The 24782-nt window shown below is 40.8% G+C and overlaps 1 protein-coding gene across 1 annotated transcript; it reads right to left on the bottom strand.

The window, feature by feature from the left end:
- Positions 1-765: 765 nt before the first annotated feature.
- Positions 766-24782, bottom strand: SPTSSA (serine palmitoyltransferase small subunit A). The gene is made up of 2 exons (XM_044232435.1): positions 24606-24782; positions 766-1915 (listed from the first exon to the last, which is right to left on the bottom strand). The coding sequence occupies exons 1-2, from the start codon at positions 24706-24708 to the stop codon at positions 1812-1814; spliced, it is 207 nt and encodes a 68-aa protein (XP_044088370.1). The 5' UTR covers positions 24709-24782; the 3' UTR covers positions 766-1811.

The raw sequence follows: 24782 nt of genomic DNA, 5'->3' as shown, positions 1-24782 counted from the left end.
CTGTGTAGAGGTCTAGGATAAGTCATCTATACCTATCTAAACTAGTGATTCTCAACTTTTCCTGCCTTCAACTCACCAGAAATTCAGACAATAGACAGCCACTTATCAGTGGTCCTCTATGGGAGGGAGGGGGGCGGTGGCCAAAGCCAAATTTGAGCATTAATGGAACAAATTCAAAGTTAATGCCTCATATTCATTAATTTGCTTGAATACTGAAATGAAATATTACAAATTATCCTCACCATCCGTGTTTAACAGTAATGATATAAATTGACTCTGAAAATACCCAACTTTTATATGTTACTCCATACCTCTAGGCTAGAAAACACTTCAAAAGGCTAGTCCTTAAAAATTAGAGCCAAAAATACTTACATTTTTTGAAATAGTAAAACTTACTATGGGAGGCATGTTAAAACAAGTCTTGTTTTGTTTTTTTTTTTAGATTTTATTTATTTGATAGACAGAGATCACAAGTAAGCAGAGAGGCAGGCAGAGAGGGAGAAGCAGGCTCCCTGCCGAGCAGAGAGCCTGATGCGCAGCTCCATCCCAGGACACTGGGATCATGACCTGAGCCGAAGGCAGAGGCTTAACCCACTGAGCCACCCAGGCGCCCCCAGGTCTAGTTTTTTTAACAAGCAACACTTTTACGTTGAGAGAATGTTAAGATATACTTACTGCTTACCTGTCCACAGCAATTTCAACTCAGAAATTTAAATACTAGGCCAATATTTAACAGTCAAAAAAAAAATACACTGCTATATCAGCTGATTTTTCTTTGAATTTAATGAGTTTACATCAAAAAATCAGGTAGTCATTTTACATTTAAGGAATAAAAATCTTTAAAAAAAATACAAAGAGTGAAAGGATTTTAACCAAGTTTACATTTCTTTTTGCTATAGTTTTTAACAATTCATCTCATCTTATTGCAATGTGCAAATGCATCTGCAGCACCCATTACAATCAGGAAACTAAATTTAAGGAAGTACATTGTTTACAATAACCCTCAGAGGCAACTGATTTACTTTCTCCTAAAAACTCTATGTTATATAAGCATTACATAATAATGCTATTTAACCACATTTTGTCATTAAGAATCATCACCAAAGTTTTCTGGAAAGGAGTCCGCATAAGAATTGAATATTTAAAAGGTGAAATGTTCCTTATTTTAACTTTAGCAAGATCTTTCTTTTTCATTGTTAAGAAATACTTGAGTAATTTTAAAGCAAAAGCTGTTAAGAGTAGAGTCTAGATAGCTAAAACCATACTCCTGAGTTCAAACTTACAGGTAAGTCTTTTGCAAATAGTTCTCGATAAAATATCCTCCCTCCCCATCTCCCTGCCCTGGATCTTGTATTGTTTCTTACAAAACTTTGGTCCAGAGTAGAAATATATCCAGGCAGATGTATGTGCCATACGAGAGCGAGAACAGTACAGCCCAGCTAATGACTCTGGGTTTTAGAAATAGAAGGCAATTAAAATGTACTCAAAGTTACATTAAGAAAAGCTTTCACGGGGTAATATTGAAACAGTCACAAAGGTTAAGAAAATACTGATATCAAAGTACAAATGACTACAATGTTAAAATAGACAAAAACTACTATACAAGAGCCTCTTTTAAAATTAAAAATAAAGAACACAACACATGAGTCAGGATCATTTTCCTGTTCTACTCATGAATTTTAGTCTTTATATTCATAGGGTTGGTTGTGTTGACATCTAGTAGAGTTTCTTATGACATCTGATGAGGTTTCATTCCAACTTCAGAGGATGGTCCTTCCCCAAAGAGCCGCTCAATTTGGGTCACGTCTTGGTCACTGTACAAGTTCAAAGTAGTGCAGTATCGCCATGATGTGCTGAGGCATGAAGACGTAGCCTGTGTACAGGGCCATCCCCACGATGGAAACCAGCATGGAATCTGAATTGTAGTTAAGGAAACAACTTACCTTTTCTCCATTGATTCCAAAGCAAATGCCCCGATCTTTCCAACTGTTTTGTGCTGGAGTACCGGTTTGCTTAATGCTTTCTAATACATGTCAAGAACTAATCATTACGGCCACTAACATTAACTATGCCTGGGACCATTCTAAGTTCTGTAGCTCACTTCACCTTCACTATCACCTTCCAGGACAGGTACCTGTTTGTTACTCTCGCTGTTACACTTTGAAACAGACAGCTTAAAACGAAGCACAGAAAGTGACACTGTTCAACCTAAGAAACAGAAATGTGTAAGAATAAAATTATATTTAATGATTTCAAAAGGTCTACCAACTTCAACAATAATGTATGAAAAAAAAAGAATGTATGATCCAAATTTAATTTCTTTTTAAGATTTTATTTATTCATTTATTTGACAGGCAGAGATCATGAGACAGGCAGAGATCATGAGGCAGGCAGAGAGGCAGGCAGAGAGAGAGAGAGAGAGGGCTCCCTGCTGAGCAGAGAACCTGATGCAGGACTTGATCCCAGGACCCCGAGATCATGACCTGAGCCGAAGGCAGCGGCTTAACCCACTGACCACCCAGGCACCCCCAAATTTAATTTTTAAATTATTTAGACTATTTGGCTAAACGCCCTGGCTTTTAGAGTCTAAGCCAAGATCAATCATGTACCTAATAACACATAAATTCACAGCGCCTCTAGTATTAAACATTTATTATTATTATCACAAACTTTGCAACATCAAATAAAAGTCATCCTGACCACCCAAACAATAAACATTTTTTTAAAAAGATTTTTTCATTTATTTGACAGAGAGAGAAGGGATGTAGCAGGGGGAGTGGGAGAGGGAGAAGCAGGCTTCCCACTGAGCAGGAAGCCCACGCAGGGACGGACCCCAGGACCCTGGGATCATGACTTGAGCTGAAGGCAGACGCTTAACAACTGAGGCACCCAGGCACCCAACAATAAACATCTGTATTGGGTTCCTTTCTTCCAGTTCCAGAGGAACGGAAATGGCATACATGCAAATCAGCAAGGAGTCCTCTTCTTGGGCCACACAAAATACTGCCAACAAAAATCATGTAAACTCTAAGGGCTTTCTGCTTTGCTGGCAGGTAGCCATGTTCAAGGGAATAACCGCTCTGGACTGGGACCACGTTCTACTGATCCATTCCTTCACATCCTCTCTCTCTCTCCCCGTCCCACTCCTGTCTTTCAGACCTTTCAACTCTACATACTAGTAGTTCCACACCGATTGACACTCCTTCACCAAAAGATAGGGTTTAAATAAACAGCTACCAACTATTATTTGTATAACAATTCAGTTGACAAACCTCTTTTACGTATTATCTCGCTTGACCCTAATAGCTTTCCTGTGAAATGTTTGCCATGACAATTACTCATCAGAGCATGACAAAACAGAGTGACTCGTCCAAGGCCCTACAAGGGGTTATCTCTAGAGCCAGAGCACAAACTGAAGCCACCTGACTTCAACCCCCAAACACGGATGAAAGTCTCCCATAGTCATTTCCTAAATTTACTTTTTAGCCTCCCTTAATCCAGTTCTTTCTAAAACTACCACCTTCTATTTACTCCTTAATTTCTTTAAACACACACACACACACACACCCCCCATTCTGCTTTCACATCATTGCCCATTACACAACCATCTAAATTCTACCCCTGGGGGCGCCTGAGTGGCTCAGTGTGTTAAAGCCTCTGCCTTCCGCTCAGGTCATGATCCCGGGATCCTGGGATCGAGTCCTGCATCGGGCTTTCTGCTCAGCAGGGAGCCTGCTTCCTCCTCTCTCTCTGCCTGCCTCTCTGCCTACTTGTAATCTCTGTCAAACAAATAAATAAAATCTTTAAAATAAATAAATAAATAAATAAATAAATAAATTCTACCCCTGCAGGCTAGAGACACTGTTCTTGGGTCACCAGCAGCCACCATCAAATCCAATGGCTTTCTGAATTGACAGCTTTAGTCCTTCCTCTCTAGGACTCTCCTCCCATCTCTCTCACCATTCTCCTGTGTCACTGGCTCTTTTCCCTACCTGTTCCTCAGACGTAAAATAACCAGAGTGAATTCTTCCTTTTGCCCAAACATCCACTCCACCCCCCACACACACCTAGTATGACAGTCCTGCTCTTCAGATGGGCCTAAGCTCTCCCAGCTCCAGCCTGCTGATTTGTAACCAATCAGAAAACCCTTCTCTTTGTAACAATGCCCACCTCCTTGAAACTGATCAACAGCTCCAAGGTTAGTACTTCTATCAGGAATTAAGGAACATAGAATCTCTCTCTCCTTCTGAATATGTAGTTTGCTAGTGGAATCCTGGAATCACCAGAGTCACTTTGCCTCCCTTGAAAAACAACAAAATTTTGGGACGCCTGGGTGGCTCCATTGGTTAAGCATCTGCCTATGGCTCAGGTCATGTTCCCAGGGTCCTGGGATCAAGTCCCATACTGGGCTCCCTGCTCAGCGAGGAGCCAGCTTCTCCCTCTGCCTGCTCTGCCTATTCTGCCTGGAGCTCTCTGTGCTTCTGCTGACAAATAAATAAAATCTTAACAAAAAAAAAAAAAAAAAAAGAACAAAACTGACACATGGAGGTGGTAGAACAAAAGTAATCATAGAAAATGGAGCCAGAAACTTCACCTGAACACCTGAAATCTACCCACCACTGAGTTTTCAGATACTGAAGCCAATAACCCCCTTTACTCTTAAATCAGTTTTAAATTTTATGCTTGTGGCTGAAAACATTATAAATGACAAAATGAAATCCCCAATGTTTTGTCTTGGGTCCCACAAACTAACTCCTGCTTGACCCTAATGTTGTTGACCTGAACCCACCTTCTGTACTGCAGACAAGTATTTCCCACATTTCCTGAACATTTTCACCTATGACGTTCCTGAGGTACTTTAAATTCAACAGAGTCAAAACTGAACTCATTAACTCTTTCCAAAACCACCTCTTCCTAGGAGTCTTATTTTTTCAACTATTTGAAATAGTTGATAGAACTCCTGATGAACTATTTGCCTAGTCACTCAATCTAGAAACTTCTCTGATTCCTCCTCCGTAGATTCAAATTATCGAAGACTTCTCAGTTCTTCCCAGTCCCTACAAACAACTTTTCTATCTCCTGTTCCCCTACCCTAATCAATGATAAATGAGTGAGGTATTTATCACTCCTTAGTTATGTCAAAGCTCCTATCTTAGGCCTCTACTCACTTTCCACTCCACGCCACTCTTTACTAAAGTGATCCTTTTAAAATACTTGGCACCTGGGTGGCTCAATGGGTTAAGCCTCTGCCTTCAGCTCAGGTCATGATCTCAGGGTCCTGGGATCCAGCCCCGCATCGGGCTCTCTGCTCAGCAGGGAGCCTGCTTCCCCCTCTCTCTCTGCCCGCCTCTCTGCCTACTTGTGATCTCTCTCTCTCTCCGTCAAATAAATAAATCTTTACAAATAAATAAATAAATAAATAAAATACATTGGGTTTCCCAATGCAAAAGGACAGCACTTGGAATTCTAAGCCAAACATCGAAGGACTTTCCCAATCTAGTCCGAAGTACCTCAGGTTGGAGTCCACAGAAGTCGACAGAAACTAAGAGATAAAGAGAGGGATTCTTGTACAAGAGTTTTAGCAGAGGGGGGGGGGTAAGCAGAGCAGAACTAAGCGGGGAGAAAAAAGTAAGTCGGTTCAGGGGCTCAGCTCCCACAGGATGCTCTGGAGCACGAATTATACCACATGCTGGTTTTGCTCTGAGGCGACCCTTCAGCTGTCAATCACTGGCTGCAGAACTGAGTGAGAAACCCACACCTGGGTAAGACAGCTGCCTTGGCCAAGGCCAGGACTCTGAGGAAGGGGGCAGCTAGAAGGGATGAACAGAGGATGGCGGAGAAATACATCAGCTAGTGGAGGGCATCGAGGAGGAGACCAAGTGCATCACCTACTACACTCGTTTCCCCTTGTAACTTTCAACACTCAAATAATTCCCGACAGACACAGCCTACTCACAGCCATAGGATGTCTCAGAAAACAGTGCTTTATATTTTCATACTGTTCTGCTTTGGCTTATGGTTTAATAATTATGAGTAAGAATAAGAGCAGTATACGCAGCTTTCATTTTGTGAGCATCCAGTGTGTGTCCAGCACTGCCTTAACCCTTCAACAAGTTTAAGTAATCCCGAATCTTGAAATCAGAGTTAGCAATAAAGCAAATTCCCAAACAAATCCGTCAATCCAAAAATCCGTGTTCTCAACCACTATGCTTAATACCTTCCTGTATGTGAAAAATCCTATTCCTTCGAATAAAACCCAATCATTCTCAGAGCTCGGTTAGTTATCCTCTCTCAAACGAGGCCTTCCCTAGCTTTCCTATTTTTCCCATTCTTACACCCTAACCTCTTGGCCCTACTGCTCATAAAGCTCTTCATTCACATAACTTGGCCCTTATTACTTGATATTACCCACTGTTTTATGTATTTATCTCATCCAGATTATCAACTTCTTGAGCATGTCTTTCTTTTTTGTATCTCCAACATCTAACACAACACACGCTTAATAAATATTTGATGAATAAATATTTGATGAATAATGAAATTTCTCAAGAAACATTATTTGATTCTAGATTCACTGTGTCAATTTCTACAGATTTCATGCACATTACCAGGATGAAAACCTTTATAGTGACCACAGAAATTGCAGGAGTCTGACTCTGTACTCAGTGGGAGAATCTCTGCTGGAGATTCTCTCTCCCTCTCCCTTTGCCCCTCACCCTGCTACCAAATAAATAAATAAGTAAAATGTACACACCAAGTAAATGAAATGGTAAGATCTTCAGATCAATGGCTCAAATTCAACTCAACTAGGAAGTGATTAGTAAAAACAGCCATTTGAATGATTGTATTATATACTCTTTCTGGCACTCTAATTCTTTAATTTAGTATGGAGAATATATCAGTTAGGAAACATGTATAAATTAACTTAACAGGTTACCTTACTGTAAGACAAGAATCTGAAACTTACTATTTTGTGAACACTAAAGTGTCAAAATTTTATTTTTTATTTTTTAAGATTTTATTTATTTGACACAGAGAGCACAAGCAGGTAGAGCGGCAGGCAGAGAGAGAGGGAGAAGCAGGCCCCCCACTGAGCAGAAAGCCCATTATGGGGCTTGATCCCAACACTCTGGGATCAGGACCTGAGCCAAAGGCAGACACTTAACCAACTGAGCTACCCAGGAACCCCCCAAATTTTAAATCCCTCCTGTATGCATATCAAGTTATGTTTTGCAAGTGAAACAACAATTTACCAAACTTGAAAAGGTCATCTGCCTGATTAAAACCTAAGGTACTAGAGGGGCACCTGAGAGGCTCAGTCAGTTAAGTGTCTGCCTTCCACTCAGGTCATGATTGGGGTCCTGGGATGGAGCCCTGAATCAATCTCCTCACTCAACAGGGAGCCTGCTTCTCCCTCTCCCACTGCCCCTTCCCCTGCTTGTGCTCCCTCAGATAAATAAATAAAATCTTTATTTTAAAAAAATCACAAGGTACTAGAGTTCATGTCTTTATATAGTCTTATGCTGTGATGCATGTATATGTGGAATAAAAGCAGTAGGAAAGAAATGATAATTATATATGCTAAATTCAGGATGGTTACTTGGTGAGGTGAAATGGGGAGAGGAAGAAAGGAGAAGTGACTGAGAAGGGGCATAAATGGAGCTTCACATGTATGAGTAATGTTTTTTTTTCACCAGTTGGTAGCATATGCACACTCACTATATTATCTTTATGGAGGTTCTGTACGCCTGAATAGTCGGTAACCTTTTTTTTTTTTTTTAGTAAGAACTGTAAAGGACAATGAAACTACATACAATATTAGACTAAAAACTGTTTCGTGTGAAGGATCCTCCCCCTTTAAAAAATCTGAGCTAGGGGGCGCCTGGGTGGCTCAGTGGGTTAAGCCTCTGCCTTCGACTCAGGTCATGATCCCACGGTTCTGGGATCGAGCCCCATATCGGGCTCTCTGCTCAGCAGGGAGCCTGCTTCCCTTCCTCTCTCTCTGCCTGCCTCTCTGCCCACTTGTGATCTCTGTCTGTCAAATAAATAAATAAAATCTTTAAAAAAAAAATCTGAGCTAGACATCATTGGGTCTAATTTGTTACTAGGAAATAAACAGAAAGCCTCAGCTCTCAAAAACAGAATAAACAATTCTTGATTCTGGCCAGATAAACAGAAAACTACTGAAAGTCACTTGAACCTAGATGCAAAAAATCCCAATTTATAAGCTGCTCAAAAAAAGTATTTAATAACAAAATTTAACCTAACCCTCTATCCATAGCCACTTATTAAACTTTATCCCATGTCTCTCCAAAAAAAAGGTTTCTATATATTCTGATCCCATTTCTAATTATTTCCAGAATCACAATAATTAAGTAGGCCTCTAAATGTACATTTTCTGTACAATTAAATGTCAAAATTATTCCCAAAAATTATCTTAAAGCTCTGAAACATAATATTTAAAACCAACTTAACCATACAATGACACTCACACAGAGTAAGTAGATAATGGGACGATGAGGAACTTCTACCAGCCTCAATAACCACCTTTCCCAAAAATGCAAAAAAAGAAGGCACCTTTTATAAGTAGCTTTCTACAAATGCAATTTAAGCAATGTAGTTTAAATAGTTCCCATGTAACTCAGTTGAATATTCCTTAATATTATGCTTGACACCACTTAAAATGGTAGTTTTATTGACACTCATAGGCACCGGTTTTATTGTGATGTTCGCAAGGTTCATACTGAGAAGTGTTCTCACAAACAGAGCTAACCATACACCACTTAGAGCACAGACTACCTATAATTTTATCTGGTACTTGAATGGATTTCTCAAATCACCGCATTCTTTAACACACCTCTCACAGTTTAAAGTATCCTTCACATACTGTGAAATGCAAGAAATGGGTACTGGAAACACCCCGGCCCTGGAGGAAACCTAGGTTTGAGCTGTGACTCTGCCAGTCCCTGACTGTGTCAAAACTCTCTGATCACCAGTCTCCGTGTCTATAGAATAAGGAAACACATCACCTCCCTTTCAGGGCCAATGTGAGAATTATGAATCAAATCCATTTGGCAAAAAAGACAATATAATCCTTATTACAACTATTGTTCTAGTGCTCAGGCATTTAACATCATGACTTAGACAATGTTTGGAAATCGCCCAAGGTCACCATATGACTGATTTGTTATTAATTTACAGTACAATTCTGGGACATCATGACCCCCCCGGAACCAAGTTTCTTCTCCATAAGATGAGGCTACTTCGGAGCGCCTGGGTGGCTCAGAGGGTTAAAGCCTCTGCCTTCGGCTCAGGTCATGATCCCAGGGTCCTGGGATTGAGCCCCGCATCGGGCTCTCTGCTCAGCGGGAAGCCTGCTTCCTCCTCTCTCTCCTTTCTGCCTGCCTCTCTGCCTACTTGTGATCTCTGTCTGTCAAATAAATAAATAAAATCTTTAAAAAAAAAAAAGATGAGGCTACTTCCTACATTATTTTCAGATCCCACCCACATCGAGAGGGAACTTAGGCACCACCTTGCAATCACCCTTAATGTAATCTTCTGTTTCTCACACAGAGAAAATGTAATGTAATATGTGTGTTTCATAACACACATATGCTGGAAGGTAATACACAAAATGATAGCGTAATCTATCTAGCGAACTCTTATGGTTGTCTGCAAGTAATACATACATCAGCAGCTGTGCACAAATTAACCAGGACGGCATTCTAGAGGGGGCTACATGATTTGAGAAGTATAGAATCAAGTTAGTGAAATCAAGAGTATAATAAAAACAAAACAAAACCTTAAAGACGGAAAAAAAAATTTTGTGTGTGTATGCTTATAACAGTCTCTACCACTGAATTCTAAGTGCTTAGGAGTGAGCACCTTGGCTCGGCTACTCCTTTGCTTCCAGCGGCAGGAGGCAGCTAGATAAAGCAGGTACCTCATAAATCATTCAAGAACTAAGCAGACAATGTGCCAGGATATGTGCAGGCACTGAAGATAAATGTTTGTTCAAGGACTGAATGAACAATCAGATGTTACTTTGAACCTGGATATAACATAAATATTTTACAGGTTCCATGGATTTAAAAACAAATGAATTTAAAGGTTGTTGGTTTTTTTTTTTTAAGATTTTATTTATTTATTTGACAGAGATCACAAGTAGGCAGAGAGGCAGGCAGGGGTGGGTGGGGGGAAGCAGGTTCCCTGCTGAGCAGAGAGCCCGGTGCAGGGCTCGTTCCCAGGACCCCAGGATCATGACCTGAGCCGAATGCAGGGGCTTTAACCCACTGAGCTACCCAGGTGCCCCTAAAAGCAAATGAATTTAGAAGCAAATGTGAAACCATATATCTGTATTTTGTTTGCTGTTTCTTTAACAGGGATCCCCAACTAATCATGAGCTGGTAAGTTTCCAGACTCTGATAGGAAAAAATAACGATTTCTTTTGCCCATACAGGGGCCATCCCCAATCCTTTTCCCAGCAACTTGAAAAAAAAAAAAATCCTGATAACAAAGAGAGGAAATGCTTTAAAGATTAAGTACAACATATCAGAAGCAAGATGACAGTAACTAACACTTTCTGTCCCAACCAGTAATACACTATCACCGCCTACCTTAGTAACCTAGTCACGGGATTTTAGAGAAACCAAAGTAGTTTCTCATTGGGAAAAATCCAAAGACCTTTGTTCCAGCAGGTGTGACTTACACCTCTTCACTAATCTAAGTAATTTCAAAGCTTTAAGTCTCTGATTGCACTATTCACTCAAAAAACAAAGCTAAAATGTCACTTAAAACAATCCAGTCTTCTTTTAGTCAACTTGCTTTTATAAAGTCAATTCTGAATGCTACTTTTACCCTGAAATACTCCAAAGTTCTGACAAATCTAATTTATTTTAAGGAACCATCTTAATTAAAAAAGAAAAATCATTTTATAAAATGTATTATTATAGGCTGTTTTGAGAAAAGCAATAAAAACCCTAAGTGAAAACAATTGTCAACTACTGAATAAGGCTCTAAAAAGGAAATATTCCTGATTACTATGGGTTTTTTCTCCCTTGACCTCAAAAAAATGGGGATCATCTTATACAATTCAACACCCCAAAAACAAATAACCCAATTTTAAAATGGTTAGAAGACATGAACAGACATTTCTCCAAAGAAGACACACAGCTGGCCAACAGACACATAAGGAGATGCTCAGCATCACTCATCATCAGGGAAATGCATATCAAATTATAATGAGATATCACCTCACACCTGTCAGAATGGCTAAAATCAGAAACAAGTATTGATGACGATATGGAGATAACAGGAAACCTTGTGCAGTATTGGTGGGAATGCAAACTGGTAGAGCCACTGTGGAAGATAGTATGGAGATTCCTCAGAAAGTTAAAAATGGAACTACCCTATGATACAGTAATGGCACTACTGGAAATTTACCCAAAAAATACAAAAACGCTAATTCAAAGGGATACATGCACCCCTATACTTACTGCAGCATTATTTACAATGGCCAAATTATGGAAGAAGCCCAAGTGTCCATCAACAGATGAACAGATAAAGACAACGTGGGTGTGTGTGCACACTGGAATATTATTCAGCCATTTAAAAAGAATGAAATCTTAACACTTCCAACACAGACAGACCTAGAGAGCATAACGATTAGTGAAGTAAGCCAATCAGATAAAGAAATACTATATGATTTCACTCATATGTGGAATTTAAGAAACCAAATGAGCAAAGGAGAGAAACAAAAAAGGATAGAGAAACAAACCAAGAAACAAACTCTTAACTATAGAGAGCAAACTGATGGTTACCAGAGGGGAGGTGGGTTGTGGAGATGGGTGAAACAGGAGAGGGGATTAAAGAGTACATTTAGGGGCGCCTGGGCTCAGTGGGTTAAAGATTCTGCCTTCGGCTCAGGTCATGATCTCAGGGTCCTGGGATTGAGCCCCGCATGGGGCTCTCTGCTCAGCAACGAGACTGCTTCCTCCTCTCTCTCTCTCTGCCTGCCTCTCTTCCTACTTGTGATCTCTGTCAAATAAATAAATAAAATCTTAAAAAAAAAAAAAAAGAGTACGTTTATCAGGGCACCTGAGTAGCTCAGTCAGTTGGCCAGTTTGGTTTCAGCGTGGGTCATGGTCTCAGGGTCATGAGATCAAGTCCCGAGTCGGGCTCCACACTCAGAGCAGAATCTGGGATTCTCTCTCCCTCTCCCTAACCTGCTACTCTCTCTCTCAATAAATAAACAAAATCTTAAAAAAAAAAAAAAAAGTACATTTATCATGATGAACACTGAGTAATATACAGAATTATTGAATCACTATATCATATACCTGAAACTAACTCTGTATGTTAACTATACTCAAATCAAAATTAAAAATTTATTGGGTGTCTGGGTGGCTCAGTGGGTTAAGCCACTGCCTTCAGCTCAGGTCATGATCTCAGGGTCCTAGGATGGCGTCCCACATCGGGCTCTCTGCTCAGCAGGGAGCCTGCTTCCCTTCCTCTCTCTCTGCCTGCTTCTCTGCCTACTTGTGATCTCTGTCTGTCAAATAAATAAATAAAATCTTAAAAAAAAATTAAAAATTTATTAAAAAAAAACTGGAGATCATCACCAAGAGAAGTGTTAAGAAACTGTATTGTTACCAAAATATCAACTATCTCTTGATACTTTTCTAATTGTCTTAAAATGAAAGCAAGTGGAAGATACTGATACTGTTACAGTCTGTGTATGTTAGCCAACTTGATATCTGTGGGTCATATTAAAGGACACCACACGAGCATCAGAAGTTAGTATTTAGCAAGTAAAATACATTCCCTGACCTTTCTGTCCTGCGTGGATTATACCAAAGTATAGAAACTCATTTTACAAACTAAAACTTGATAACAAACTCTTTAAAAACTAAACAAACAGGGACACCTGGGTGGCTCAGTGGGTTAGGCCGCTGCCTTCGGCTCAGGTCATGATCTCAGGGTCCTGGGATCGAGTCCCGCATCGGGCTCTCTGCTTGGCAGGGAGCCTGCTTCCCTCTCTCTCTCTCTCTGCCTGCCTCTCCATCTACTTGTGATCTCTCTCCACTCAAGCATGCACACTCGCCCACTCTCCCTCCTCATTCATTTTCTCTCAAATAAATAAAATCTTTAAAAAAAAAAAAAAAAACTAAACAAACAAAAAAAGCATGCTGCTGAAACCAGTCATGATCATGCTCAATTCTGAACCAGTCCTGGAAATGGTTTGCAGCTCTGAGCCCGGAGACATTAAGGCTACATATTACTGTGCACCTTTATAAATAAAGCATGTTAATTTCATGCAGATTTGAAGTCCCAAGGTCAAGGGGGAAAAAAAAATCCCAGTGTGTTCTGAAATATAATCTGTTCGGCTGTTAATACATTTGGAACACCGGCTAGCTCACACCTGACCAGTAGAGCACAGGAGCTGCACGGTTTCCCATGGGACTTTTCATAAATTAGGGGAGCCAGATTAGAAAAGAAGGGAGAAGAATTAGAACCTTCTTCAGGAAACATCCTTTAGTTCAGTTGCTGCACAGGCAGGAATTCTTTGAGATCTATCTTGGGTGGCTCAGTGTGTTAAGTCTCTGCCTTCGGCTCAGGTCTTGATCTCAGGGTCCTGTATTCGAGCCCCGTGTTGGGCTCTCTGCTCAGTGGGGAGCCTGCTTCCCCCGCCCCTCTCTCTGCCTGCTTCTCTGCCTACTTGTGACCTCTGTCAAATAAATAAATAAAATCTTAAAAAAAAAAAAAAAAGAAAGAAAGAAAGAAAGAAAATTAAAAGTCAGCATCTGCCTCCAGTCTCCCTCTCCAGAAAGGCACACCTCCGGTCCAGCACAGCTCTCAGCGAGGGCAGGCCACAAGACCTCCTGACCTCCTCAGTGGCAGACCACCCCATCAGCACTCCAGAAGCCTTTCCAGTCAATCCTGTCCCCTGAGGCACCCTCCAGCCGGCCTGCCTGGGCTATCCAGGTTATCCCCCAAGATGCCAATTATTATTTCAGATAGTGCTTGATGACTACGTTGCCTTGACCTTGAGGAGTCTGCCCTAGTGCTCTTTTCCCATAAAACCTATTATTTGGAGATTTTTCAGGAACACATGATGACCAAAAGTCCTGTTTTAGTAGTAATTCTACGCTTCTTAGCTACTGATCATAAATAATATCTTTCTATCATTTCACAACTATTATTTTTTAAGCATGCCAATTTATGAACAGAATATATGCTCTATTAAGTAGATCTTCCGGAACATATAGTTTTAATTATTGAATCTGAACGTGGGAATTTGGTTTGGTTTTTTTGTTTTTTGTTTTTTGTTTTTTTTGAAGTGAAAGTATCTATTTTTGTTCCTATGTACCACGAATGTTACAACACTCAAAGCCTAGGGGGTGAGGTGGGTCACGAAGTCTTTAAGAATGTGACATAGTGAAAAGGGCTGGCTCAGTCCGTAGAGCATGTGACTTGATCTGAGTCACAAGTTCAAGCCCCTGGGTCTCAAGCTTACTTAAAAAACAAATATATATACATATATATGAGCTACACTCTGCTGACAACTCACTGGTACCACATGCTGAAACACTGCAGAATATCACCATATGTTCTGTCCTCACGGCCAGCCTCCTGCGACTTGCCCTGCCCATGCTGGTAGAGACCACTCAGTTCTTGTGTTATAGTTTTATTCACCTTCCACCCTTCCTGAAAGCTACTGAAGAAGAAATTAGAATATCCTAAGAAGTATAGATAAGGGATATTCTAACATTTTCCCTTAGCCAACCAAACACGGAGGCAGGATAAAACAGGCTAGAGCAGCTGGCTTTGAGCTAAAGCCCAGAAACCTCAGACAGACAAAGACAACTTTCCAGCAAGTTCAGATGGGATAAGGGGAAGGGTTTACAGATCTTCAATGGCCACTGTACTCTCTCCTAAAACTGATCTAACAATTATGATGACCTGCTAGTTCGCCTTCCCATAGCCCTTACAACTTCATTTCTCCTCCCACTTTACTTCCTGACTCTTACAATCATGCATTTCCCCAGGGGTATAAAATAACTTCTGGGACAGCAAACAAAGGAATAATAACTAACTTGAGTTGTACTTTATTGCATGCAGGCAACAAACTCCTGGCACAGCTACAAGCCTCAGCTATCCATCTGATAATCTGAATTCAGAAGTGAGACACCTTTCCAGCCTGGGCCTGACAGAATGACTCCTACAAAAAAGAACGGTGAGAAGAAGGGCCTCTCTGCCATCAGTGAGGTTGTGACCAGAGAACACACTGTCAACAGTTACAAGTGCACCCATGGACAGTGGGCTTCGAGAAGAGTGCCCTTCAGGCACTCAAAAAAAGAAAAAAAAGGAAAAAAAAAATCTGGAAATTTGCCATGAAGAAGATGAGAACTCCAGATGTGCACACCCACATTAGGCTCCACAAAACTCTCTGTGTCAAGGGAGGGAGAGCTGTCCCACAGTATACCCATGTGTGGTTGTCCTGGAAACATAATGAGGATGAAGATCCACCAACAAGCTTAATACAGTGTTTGCCTATGCACCTCTCACCACTCAGAAAAATCTATAGTCAATACAGATGAGAACCAACCACTGACTGTCAAATCAAGTCATAAATTTAAAACAAAAAAAGAGGAGGAGACAGGAGTTAAAGTGTTTAGGTAACAACTTTTTGAGCAGAAAAATGGCACCAAGCTTTTTCTGAAAGAAATGAAGGTTGATTTTGCCTCTTTGGCTTCATGATGAGGGTTGGCTTTTTGCCAATTAGATTATGTGATGAACCTTTTCTATAACTTGTACAAGAAAAAAAAAAAAGAGGTTTATGGTTTTAACAAAAATATACAATAAATGCACATAAGAAAAGCCAGGAATGAAATCCTTTCTAACTATCTAAATTTACTATGAAATATTTCTGATGTTAATTTAAATGAACAAGATGATATCCAGTGCAACATGGTTTTTGTGCTTGTAGGGGCTACACAAACAAAAAGTCTGAATGCCTCTGAAGTGGAGGCTTCCAAGTTATTAATTTCCTAGTTACACTTACTCTTCCCTCTGCTTCCCCCGCCTTCAGCCCTTCCTTGTAACAGAGACTGCATTCATTTCTACAAAAGGAAGTTCAAAAGGAAGTGGCATAAAACAGAAAACACTGAAGATTACTGAGAAGAAATTCTTTTTTTTTCCTTAAGTTTGAAGGCAATGTTCAGGTTCTTTCTGTGTTATTCTGAAATCACATTTTGTTTGAAAATACCTTGATAAATCTTACCAAAAAGCATTAAACTGATTTGCTAACAATATTTTTCTAGAAGTAACTTTCTCTGAAGTTAAGAATTTTCCATCAAACCACATGCTGATTTTTACTGGAACTCTATTTAAAGTGTCAAGAATTCTGTATATACAAACATCTTCTGTATATACAAACATCTTCTTCAAGAGGCACTGATTAAGAAGAAAGTTCTAGTAGAAGACTCTGGTGAATTGGGGGTTTTATGGTAATTCCTTCTACTCAATAGCTCAGAGGAAGCTCTGCCAAAGACAGAGAAAGTGATCTAAAGGTCCCTGGCCAAAATATATGGTTTTTCTTAATCAATTTTGTTTTGTTCATTGTGTTTATTTACAAAAATATTTTATGTAGGAAATACGCAGAAAGAGAAACTCAATTATTAAGACCCCCAGAAGTGGCATGGCCAAATGTATTCCTCAATCACCTCTCTACTGGCTTATAAGAACTCTGACTTCACCAAACCAGGCACTATTAAACATGGATGAAGAGCATTTTCCAGGTGTTCATAGATATTTCAGTAGAGATACACGAGAAGCTAGACACACTGATTGTCTGGCGTGGCTGGGGTGGAAAGAAGACTTTTAACATCTACCTTTTTGGTGCCTTTTGAGTTTTGAACCATGAGGATGTATAATCTACTTTTATTTACAATTTAAGAATTCATATTCTCTAAACTCTCAAATATTTTAGTATATTGAGATGCAAAGAAAAATTCTCAATCCTAGCTATAAGCACTTGAGGATATGGCAAAAATCTAAGAAAATAGATTAACTTAGCTGCTACTGAAATAGCATACACCATGAATTTTGCAATGCTCTTTTTTTTTTTCACTATCATGCAAAGCCTACCTCAATCCAAAATACTTACCTTTACTTCTACCCTTGCTTCCTCTCACCACCCTTAATCTATCCCAAACCCTACAGCCAAAGTACATGCTTTCAAACTTACAATCAGATTAGATCACTCCTCTCTCAAAACCTTTAAAGGGCACCCTTTTCAACTACGATTAAAAGCCAAGGGGCGCCTGGATGGCTCAGCCAGTTAAGCGTCTGCCCTCAGCTCAGGTCATGATCTCAGGGTCCTGGCACAGAGCCCCAAATCAGACTCCCAGCTCAGCGGAAGTGTCTTCTTCCCTCTCTCTCTGCCCCTTGCCCCCCACGCGCCCATGCACTCGCTCACTCTTGGCTCTCCCCCCCTTCCCTCCCTCAAATAAATAAAATCTTAAAAAAAAAAAAAAAAAAATCCTCCCGGATCTGCACTGACTCTGACCTCATCACCTACTGCTCTCACCCAACTCCAGCCACATCTGCCTCAATGGTGGCCTTCACACATGCCAGCCAGCCTCTGGACTCTTGGCACTTTGCACTGGCTGTTCCCTCCACCAGCTATGCTCTTCCCTCAGATTTCTACCCTGCTATCCCCATCACTTCCTTTATGTTTTATTCAAATATCCCTTCTCAATGAAGCCTCTCCCAATAGCCTCTTTAAAAACAGCGTTATGGAAACCAGAAAGTAGGTCAGTGGGGTAAGAAATGTGCACTGACCTACTTTTCTGTTTTCCTTAATGCTTACCACCTAGCATATTATACAATTCAATTAGAAAAATTCCACAAGGACAAGGATCTTTTTCTCATCTGCTCAGGATATCTCAAGGTACCTGAGATGCACTAAGCCAGCATCTGGTACCAGGTAAGCACACAGAAGTACCTGGTGAATTAATAAATGGCTCTAACCTGCTTTCTCAACTTTATTTCACACCTCTTCTGCCTTAAAGAATCCCTTTTCCGGGGCGCCTGGGTGGCTCAGTGGGTTAAGCCGCTGCCTTCGGCTCAGGTCATGATCTCAGGGTCCTGGGATCGAGTCTCGCATTGGGCTCTCTGCTCAGCAGGGAGCCTGCTTCCTCCTCTCTCTCTCTGCCTGCCTCTCTGCCTACTTGTGATCTCTGTCTGTCAAGTAAATAAATAAAATCTTTAAAAAAAAAAAAAAAGAATCCCTTTTCCAACCAGTCTGGTGTACTCATCGTCCCAGCACACCTCTGCACCCCAGTCCACACCTTCTTCCCATTTAGGGGAACAAAAAAACAAATCACTCAAATACCTCCCTGCAAGTTCTCTGAGCACTCCCAGGCCCTGTGTTCCAAGGCACCTTCTGCCCAGCTCACTCTACTGCAACGACCCAAGGGTGGATCCAGCTGAGAATGTGTATAAATCCCAACTTCCCCTAAAGCCTGGCTCTGATTTCCTTGAAATCCGTTTTTGGATTTCAAATCCATCCATCCTTGAAATCCTTTAAGTCCATCTTCTTGAAAACCTGTTTTGGAACTCAGTATGTTAAAAATGAAAAAATAAAAATAAAAACCTGTTCCAGGATGTTTTTTTTTTTTTTCCCATTCAAAATGAAAAGAGCTTCAAGTCTCATGGAGAAATGTATGTTTTTGTGGATTCTTTTTCTAGTTTATTAAATATTGAAATACCAAGAGAGAATTCTTGCTGGATTTGAGTGACTCTACTCAAAAGGTATGAGTACCTCCTCTACCTCCTAAACTCTGAATCCAATGTCCTATATTAGATTGAATCCAATGTCCTACATCCGATCCTACAGGATCTGACCTCCTCTCCTGATACCCTCCTTCACTCTGCCACCCTCCCCCACACTGGCCAGAGGGCTATCTGTGAAACAGGACAGACATGCTTTAGGACATTCATATTTACTGTCCCTTCGGCCTAGAATGCTCACTCCCCTGGAATTCTCTCCCTGCTGAAATCTTTCCGAATGCCCTTCCTGACCACTCTAGCTAAAACTGAAAAACACTCACTCTTCCTTACTTCCTATCCTCTTCTGGTTTATTTTTCTCTGTAACAGCTATAACAATCTAGTAACAGTCTATATATTTTTTTTACCTATTTATCTAGCGACACTAGAATAAATAACGTTATCTGTTTCGTTCAGTCATACCCCCACTATCTAGAATAGTATCTGGTGATTAGGAAGTACCTAATACTTGTGAAATGCAGAATTCAGCAAACAGATATATTGTACAAATGAATAGGCATAACAACGCAAATTTTGTTAATCTCTGTTAAAATAAATCAAAGAAGTTCTTTCAATCTATAGCATTTTCTTCCTTTTAAAAATCTGAATTCTAAGAACTGATTTCTGTTCATCAGAAACAGCTGCATTCCAAAGCTACCCTAAAAGTGGTTTAAAATCAGGTCTCTTCTACCATTCCCAAATACTTCTGCAATTCCTTCAAAATGACAAATCAATATACAAACAAATGTTCCTCAAGCACTATCTGTGTGTCCAGCACTGAGGTTTAAAAAAAATTTTTTTTTCCTGGGGCACCTGGGTAGCTCAGTTGCTTAATCGTCTGACTTCAGCTTAGGTCATGATCCGGGGGTCCGGGATCAAACCTTATGCGGAGTTCCAGTATGAGCTTGAGATTCTCCCTTTCTCTCAGCCTCTGCCCCTACCCCGTCCCCAAATGGTGTGTGTGTATGTGTGTGTGCATGCACATGCTCTCAAAAAAAAAAAAAAATAGTAATAATAATTTTTTTATTTCCTTTAAGAAACCAAGAAACACAGACTATCTTTCGGGGGAATCTAATTCCTAACACAAACCAAAAAACTGCCCACATTTTGCTTAAAATAAAAGTATAAAATGTCATGGAAACATAAGAAGCCATAGAAAGACTGCAAATATAGCTCAGTGACGACAGAATAAAATTTTTTTTTAAAGTCTAAATAACTTTTATTTAGGCTTCAAATAATTTTAACAAGGTATTTTTAAATTTTCCACACCTCTCCTCAACAGCATGGTTACAATGTGATTCAGTGAGGCACTACAGGGAGTGTCTCACTAATTACAAAACCTGTCTCTGTTACAAAACCTGGTCTTCTCCTCTCCCGCTGATGGCTGCCAGTAGAGAAAGGGGGCTTTAGAAACATGTTTAACCTTCTACTCTGGAGTAAGCCCAATGGACTTCAGTCTGCACAGGTCTCCTGTAGTAATCATTGTAATACTACCCTGCATTTACTGGATTCACTTTATTGTTAGCTTCTGTTTTAATCAGGTGTCATATCCCCTTTTCCTGCATGGTAGAAACCATGTCTACACATGGTAAAAGTTCAAATACTGGCTGACAAAGCAAAAGCTAATTTATCATCTCAAATGTAGTAACAGAAAGCAGATGATAAGAGAGAAATTTAGGATATAGGCAAGGAAGGATTTACAAAACAGATTTTTAAATCTTACTGTTTCAAGAACCATTTATGGTGTGCCTGACCTGACACAGATGCATTTCCTTAAAAACATACTGAAAATTATTTTTGGTGACTCACAATTCCCTTAGATAATTTCAAAAACCCTCATATTCAACTGGGATTGACCTTTCAATTTATAACAACTGTTAATTAACTTCTAGCTGTTAGATTTGGGAAACAGAGAAGCAAATTCAGATGTTCAGATGCCCCTAGAAAATGTGCAGAAGTAGTTAATAGCGAGGTATCAGTCAGTGTTCCTGAAAACAGGGACAACTTCAATTTATTAAAGGAGTTATAGCAGCAACATGTAAACTAACGCAATTACCTTTTTCCAGTCTTTTTCTTAGTACCTTTGATTTTTTTTTTCAAGATTTTATTTATTTATTTATTTGACAGAGACACACAAGGGAGGAACAAGAGAAGGAACACAAGCAGGAAGAGTGGGAGAGGGAGAAGCAGGCTTTCCACTGAGCAGGGAGCCCAATGCAGGGCTCAATCCCAGAACCCCCAGGCTCGATCCCAGGACCCCAGGATCATGACCTGAGCCAAAGGCAGATGCTTAACAACTGAGCCAACCTGGCGCCCCCTCTCTTAGGACCTTCCAACTCAGAGGCCATTTCTCAGACCGCCAGACAAATTTCTCTTACATGAAATCTTAGGTTGCTGGCAGTGACAACCGTTTTCAATGGAATTTTAAAGAAAGAATGTCTCTTTCCAAAACCATTTAACTAGCCACAAAATTGTTCTATGTGAAGCTTACTAACTACTAATGAATTTATGAAACTCAAACTAATCCACAGTGATTAAAGCTCCTGACTGGGGGGGAAATCCACTTTCTCATTCAGCCCCTTCCTCCACCCTAGAATGCAGGCTCATCTCAAATCGATGTTCCAAACTATACAATAATTAAATGCCTGACTTTAACTCTAGACGTTGAGTTAGAATAACAAAACAGCTGATATTAATTTAAGATTGGCTTATGTCAGAAGCATTACATTTCTACCTTGGATTAATTCAATCGTGAGCTTTGAAATAAGTTTTTTTTTGGTTTGTTGTTGTTTTTTTTTTTTTTAAATCCTAGGCTTAAAACTGTAGACTTCTATAGGATCCAATGCTAGTTGGTTGCAGTTCTTACTAGTTTCTTAAAAACTGAAATCACTTGGTCACATAAACCAATGAGAAGTCAAAAGCTTCAAAACAGGGCCACCTGGGTGGCTCAGTGGGTTAAGCCTCTGCTCTTGGCTCAGGTCATCATCTCAGGGTCCTGGGATCGAGCCCCACATCGGGTTCTCTGCTCAGCGGGGAGCCTGCTTCCCCCTCTCTCTGCCTGCCTCTCTGCCTACTTGTGATCTCTGTCAAATAAATAAATAAAATCTTTTTTAAAAAAAAGCTTCAAAAGGAAAAAATCTATAGATACATTACATTTCAGTTCATAATTTACTCCTCCATCCCCCAAAAAGCCATCATCCAGGTTATTTTTAGGACGCTGTTACTATTACTATGTAATACAGAAAAACCTTAATACCACTGACACTGTAGCATGTATCCACATGCAGACAAAAGCTTTACAGTGTAAAAGATTTAATAAACTCTCAGTGGGCTCTACATTCAACTTTTGACTTAAAAAGTGTCAATTTAGGGGCGCCTGGATGGCTCAGCGGGTTAAAGCCTCTGCTTTCGGCTCAGGTCATGATCCCAGGGTCCTGGGGGCTCTCTGCTCAGCGGGGAGCCTGCTTCCTTCTCTCTCTGTCTGCCTCTCTGCCTACTTATCTGTCAAATAAATAAATAAAATATTTTTTAAAGTATCAATTTAGTGCAACATTGTTTAAATTCACTTTCAAGATGATTTTAACTGAGGGACACCTGGCTGGCTCAGTTGGGAAAGCATGTGGCTCTTGATCACCTGGTTGTGAGTTTGAAGCCCACAGTGGGTGTAGAGATTACTTAAGTAAATAAATGCATAATTTTTTTTTAAGAAAAAAAAAAAGGGACAGCTGAGTGGCTCAATTTGTCAAGCATCTGCCTTCAGCTCAGATCATGATCCCAGGGTCCTGCCATGGAGTCCCACATCAGCCTCCTTGCTCAGCAGGAAGCCAGCTTCTCCCTAAGCCTGTCATTCCTCTTGCTTGTGTTCGCTCATTCTCTGACAAATAAAAATCTTTAAAAATAAATAAATAAATAAAAAGGAAAAAAGATGGCACACCTGGGTGGCTCAGTCAGTTAAGCATCCAACTCCTTACTTCAGCTCAGGTCATGATCTCAGGTTCCTCAGACGAGCCCCTACTTAGGATCCGAGCTGGGCATGTAGCCTGCTGAAAATTTTCTCTCTCGGGCGCCTGGGTGGCTCAACCAGCTAAAGTGTCTGCTCTTCAGCTCATGATCTTAAGAGTACTGGAATCAAGTCCTACATCAGGATCTCTGACCAATGGGGAGTCTGTTTCTCCCTCTCACTCTCCCTCTGTGTTCTCTAAGAAATAAATAAAATCTTAAAAAAAAGATTCTCTCTCCCTCGGCCCCCCCTTAAAAAAAAAAAGACGATTTTAAATGAGTCGAGAAGCATGTGCTTCTATATTTTAGTATACATTTTAGAAAGATAAGTTCATGAGCTCTAACCTATAGAACTGCAACAAGAAATAAATGGTTCAGGAAATCAGAACATACTTTACACTGAGACTTTAAATCCAAAGTACGAATTACAGTTCTTAAGTTCTGGAAAGCTTTTGAAACAAGTAAGATGATAAATTTCCTTGCAAGCAGCTTAAGATTCCTCCAAAGTATTGAAACAAAAGACATCTTTGAGTACAATCTTATGCTAGTTCAATACGAATAAACAGACTTACTAATGCTTGGAATGAAATCATCTCAGTCACTCCACCTAAATACAATAATGCATTTACAAAGCTGATCTGAAGCTACTCCGAACTAAACCGCACTGAAAAGGAAGCCGTGTAGCATACAGCGTTGTCAAACCAGTGTTGTATACCTGAAACTAAAGTAACACTGTGTTAACTATACTTCAATTTAAAGAAAATGGGGGACCCTGTATGAAGTAGACATGTTATGTGAAATGTTCCATTTCGGCCCCCCAATTTAAAAAAAAAAAAAGAAGAAAGTTATAGCTTATTATTAATATGTATTCTGCAAGAACAGTATCAAGGGATGTCAACACCGACAAATGATACAAATATCGCAGACTTCAGAAAGCCTTTTTTTCACAATCTTGCGTATTAAGTGAGGTTGTTATAAAGTTAGATGAGTTAAGATATAGGCAAACAGCTTAGCACAATTGCTGGGCTCATAGTGAACCTTCAGTATCATTAACAAGTATCTATCAGCTATCTATGAAAACACAGTTTCAAACACTATCTACAATTAACCACAAATTCCTTTCTTGGCTCGACTACTATGGACTGTGAAAACAGCAACTTAATGAATAAAACACACTCTTTAAGCTCCCCATCCCGAAAACCAGAAAGGTACAACAAACTGTTTTCAAAAACTATACTGGGGTGGCATAAACACAAGTCCAGATGATTAAGAGTCTGGTGAACACTGGTTAGCATTCTCATTACGACCAAAGTCAGCTAACTCGGGGACAGTTAAAGGTCAAAGGCGTCCCAGCCGGGAACGATTTGCTCCATTTATACGGTCCCTGCCTCCCAAAGACCAGGGGACTAAACCAAAGGCAGGCAGGCGCGGCCGAAGTGCAGGCGAGGACAATCCTGGAGAGACATCGCCCTGAGGGATTTCCTCCGATAGTAAAGCCGCTTCCACCTCCGTTCAAGCCACCCACAGGCCCCCTCGGATCTCAAGAGTTCTAGCCCCGACCCTCCCCAACCTCGGGAGCGCCGCCCCCCGCCCGAGACCTCCGCCCCGCGCGTCCGCAGCAAAGGGGCGAGTCCGCGCGCGCACCGTCCCCGCAGGGCCGCCTCTCCGCCCTCCGCCCCCACCCCGCACCCGCTGGCGCCTGGGCCCGGGAAGATGGGGCCCGGGCGCCCGCTCACCCACCCCGGCCCCCGCGCGCGCGGCCTGGGCAGGATACTGAACACAGTCCGCTCCCAGGGCTCCAGCATGTAGAGCGCCGTGACCAGCAGATACTGGTAGTAGAACCAGGACATTTGTTTCCAGGCCCGCGCCAGCGCCATGCTCTCCGCACGCCTCCCTCGTTGAGGCCGAGCGTCAGTCTGGCCCGCCAGCCTCGGGTTAGCGTCCTCCAGCC

This window comes from Neovison vison, chromosome 13 (genome assembly GCF_020171115.1).
Source record: "Neovison vison isolate M4711 chromosome 13, ASM_NN_V1, whole genome shotgun sequence".
Classification (NCBI taxonomy): Eukaryota; Metazoa; Chordata; class Mammalia; order Carnivora; family Mustelidae; genus Neogale; species Neogale vison.
Note: the sequence above shows the minus strand (reverse complement) of the source record. Positions and strands in the feature narration are given on the sequence as shown.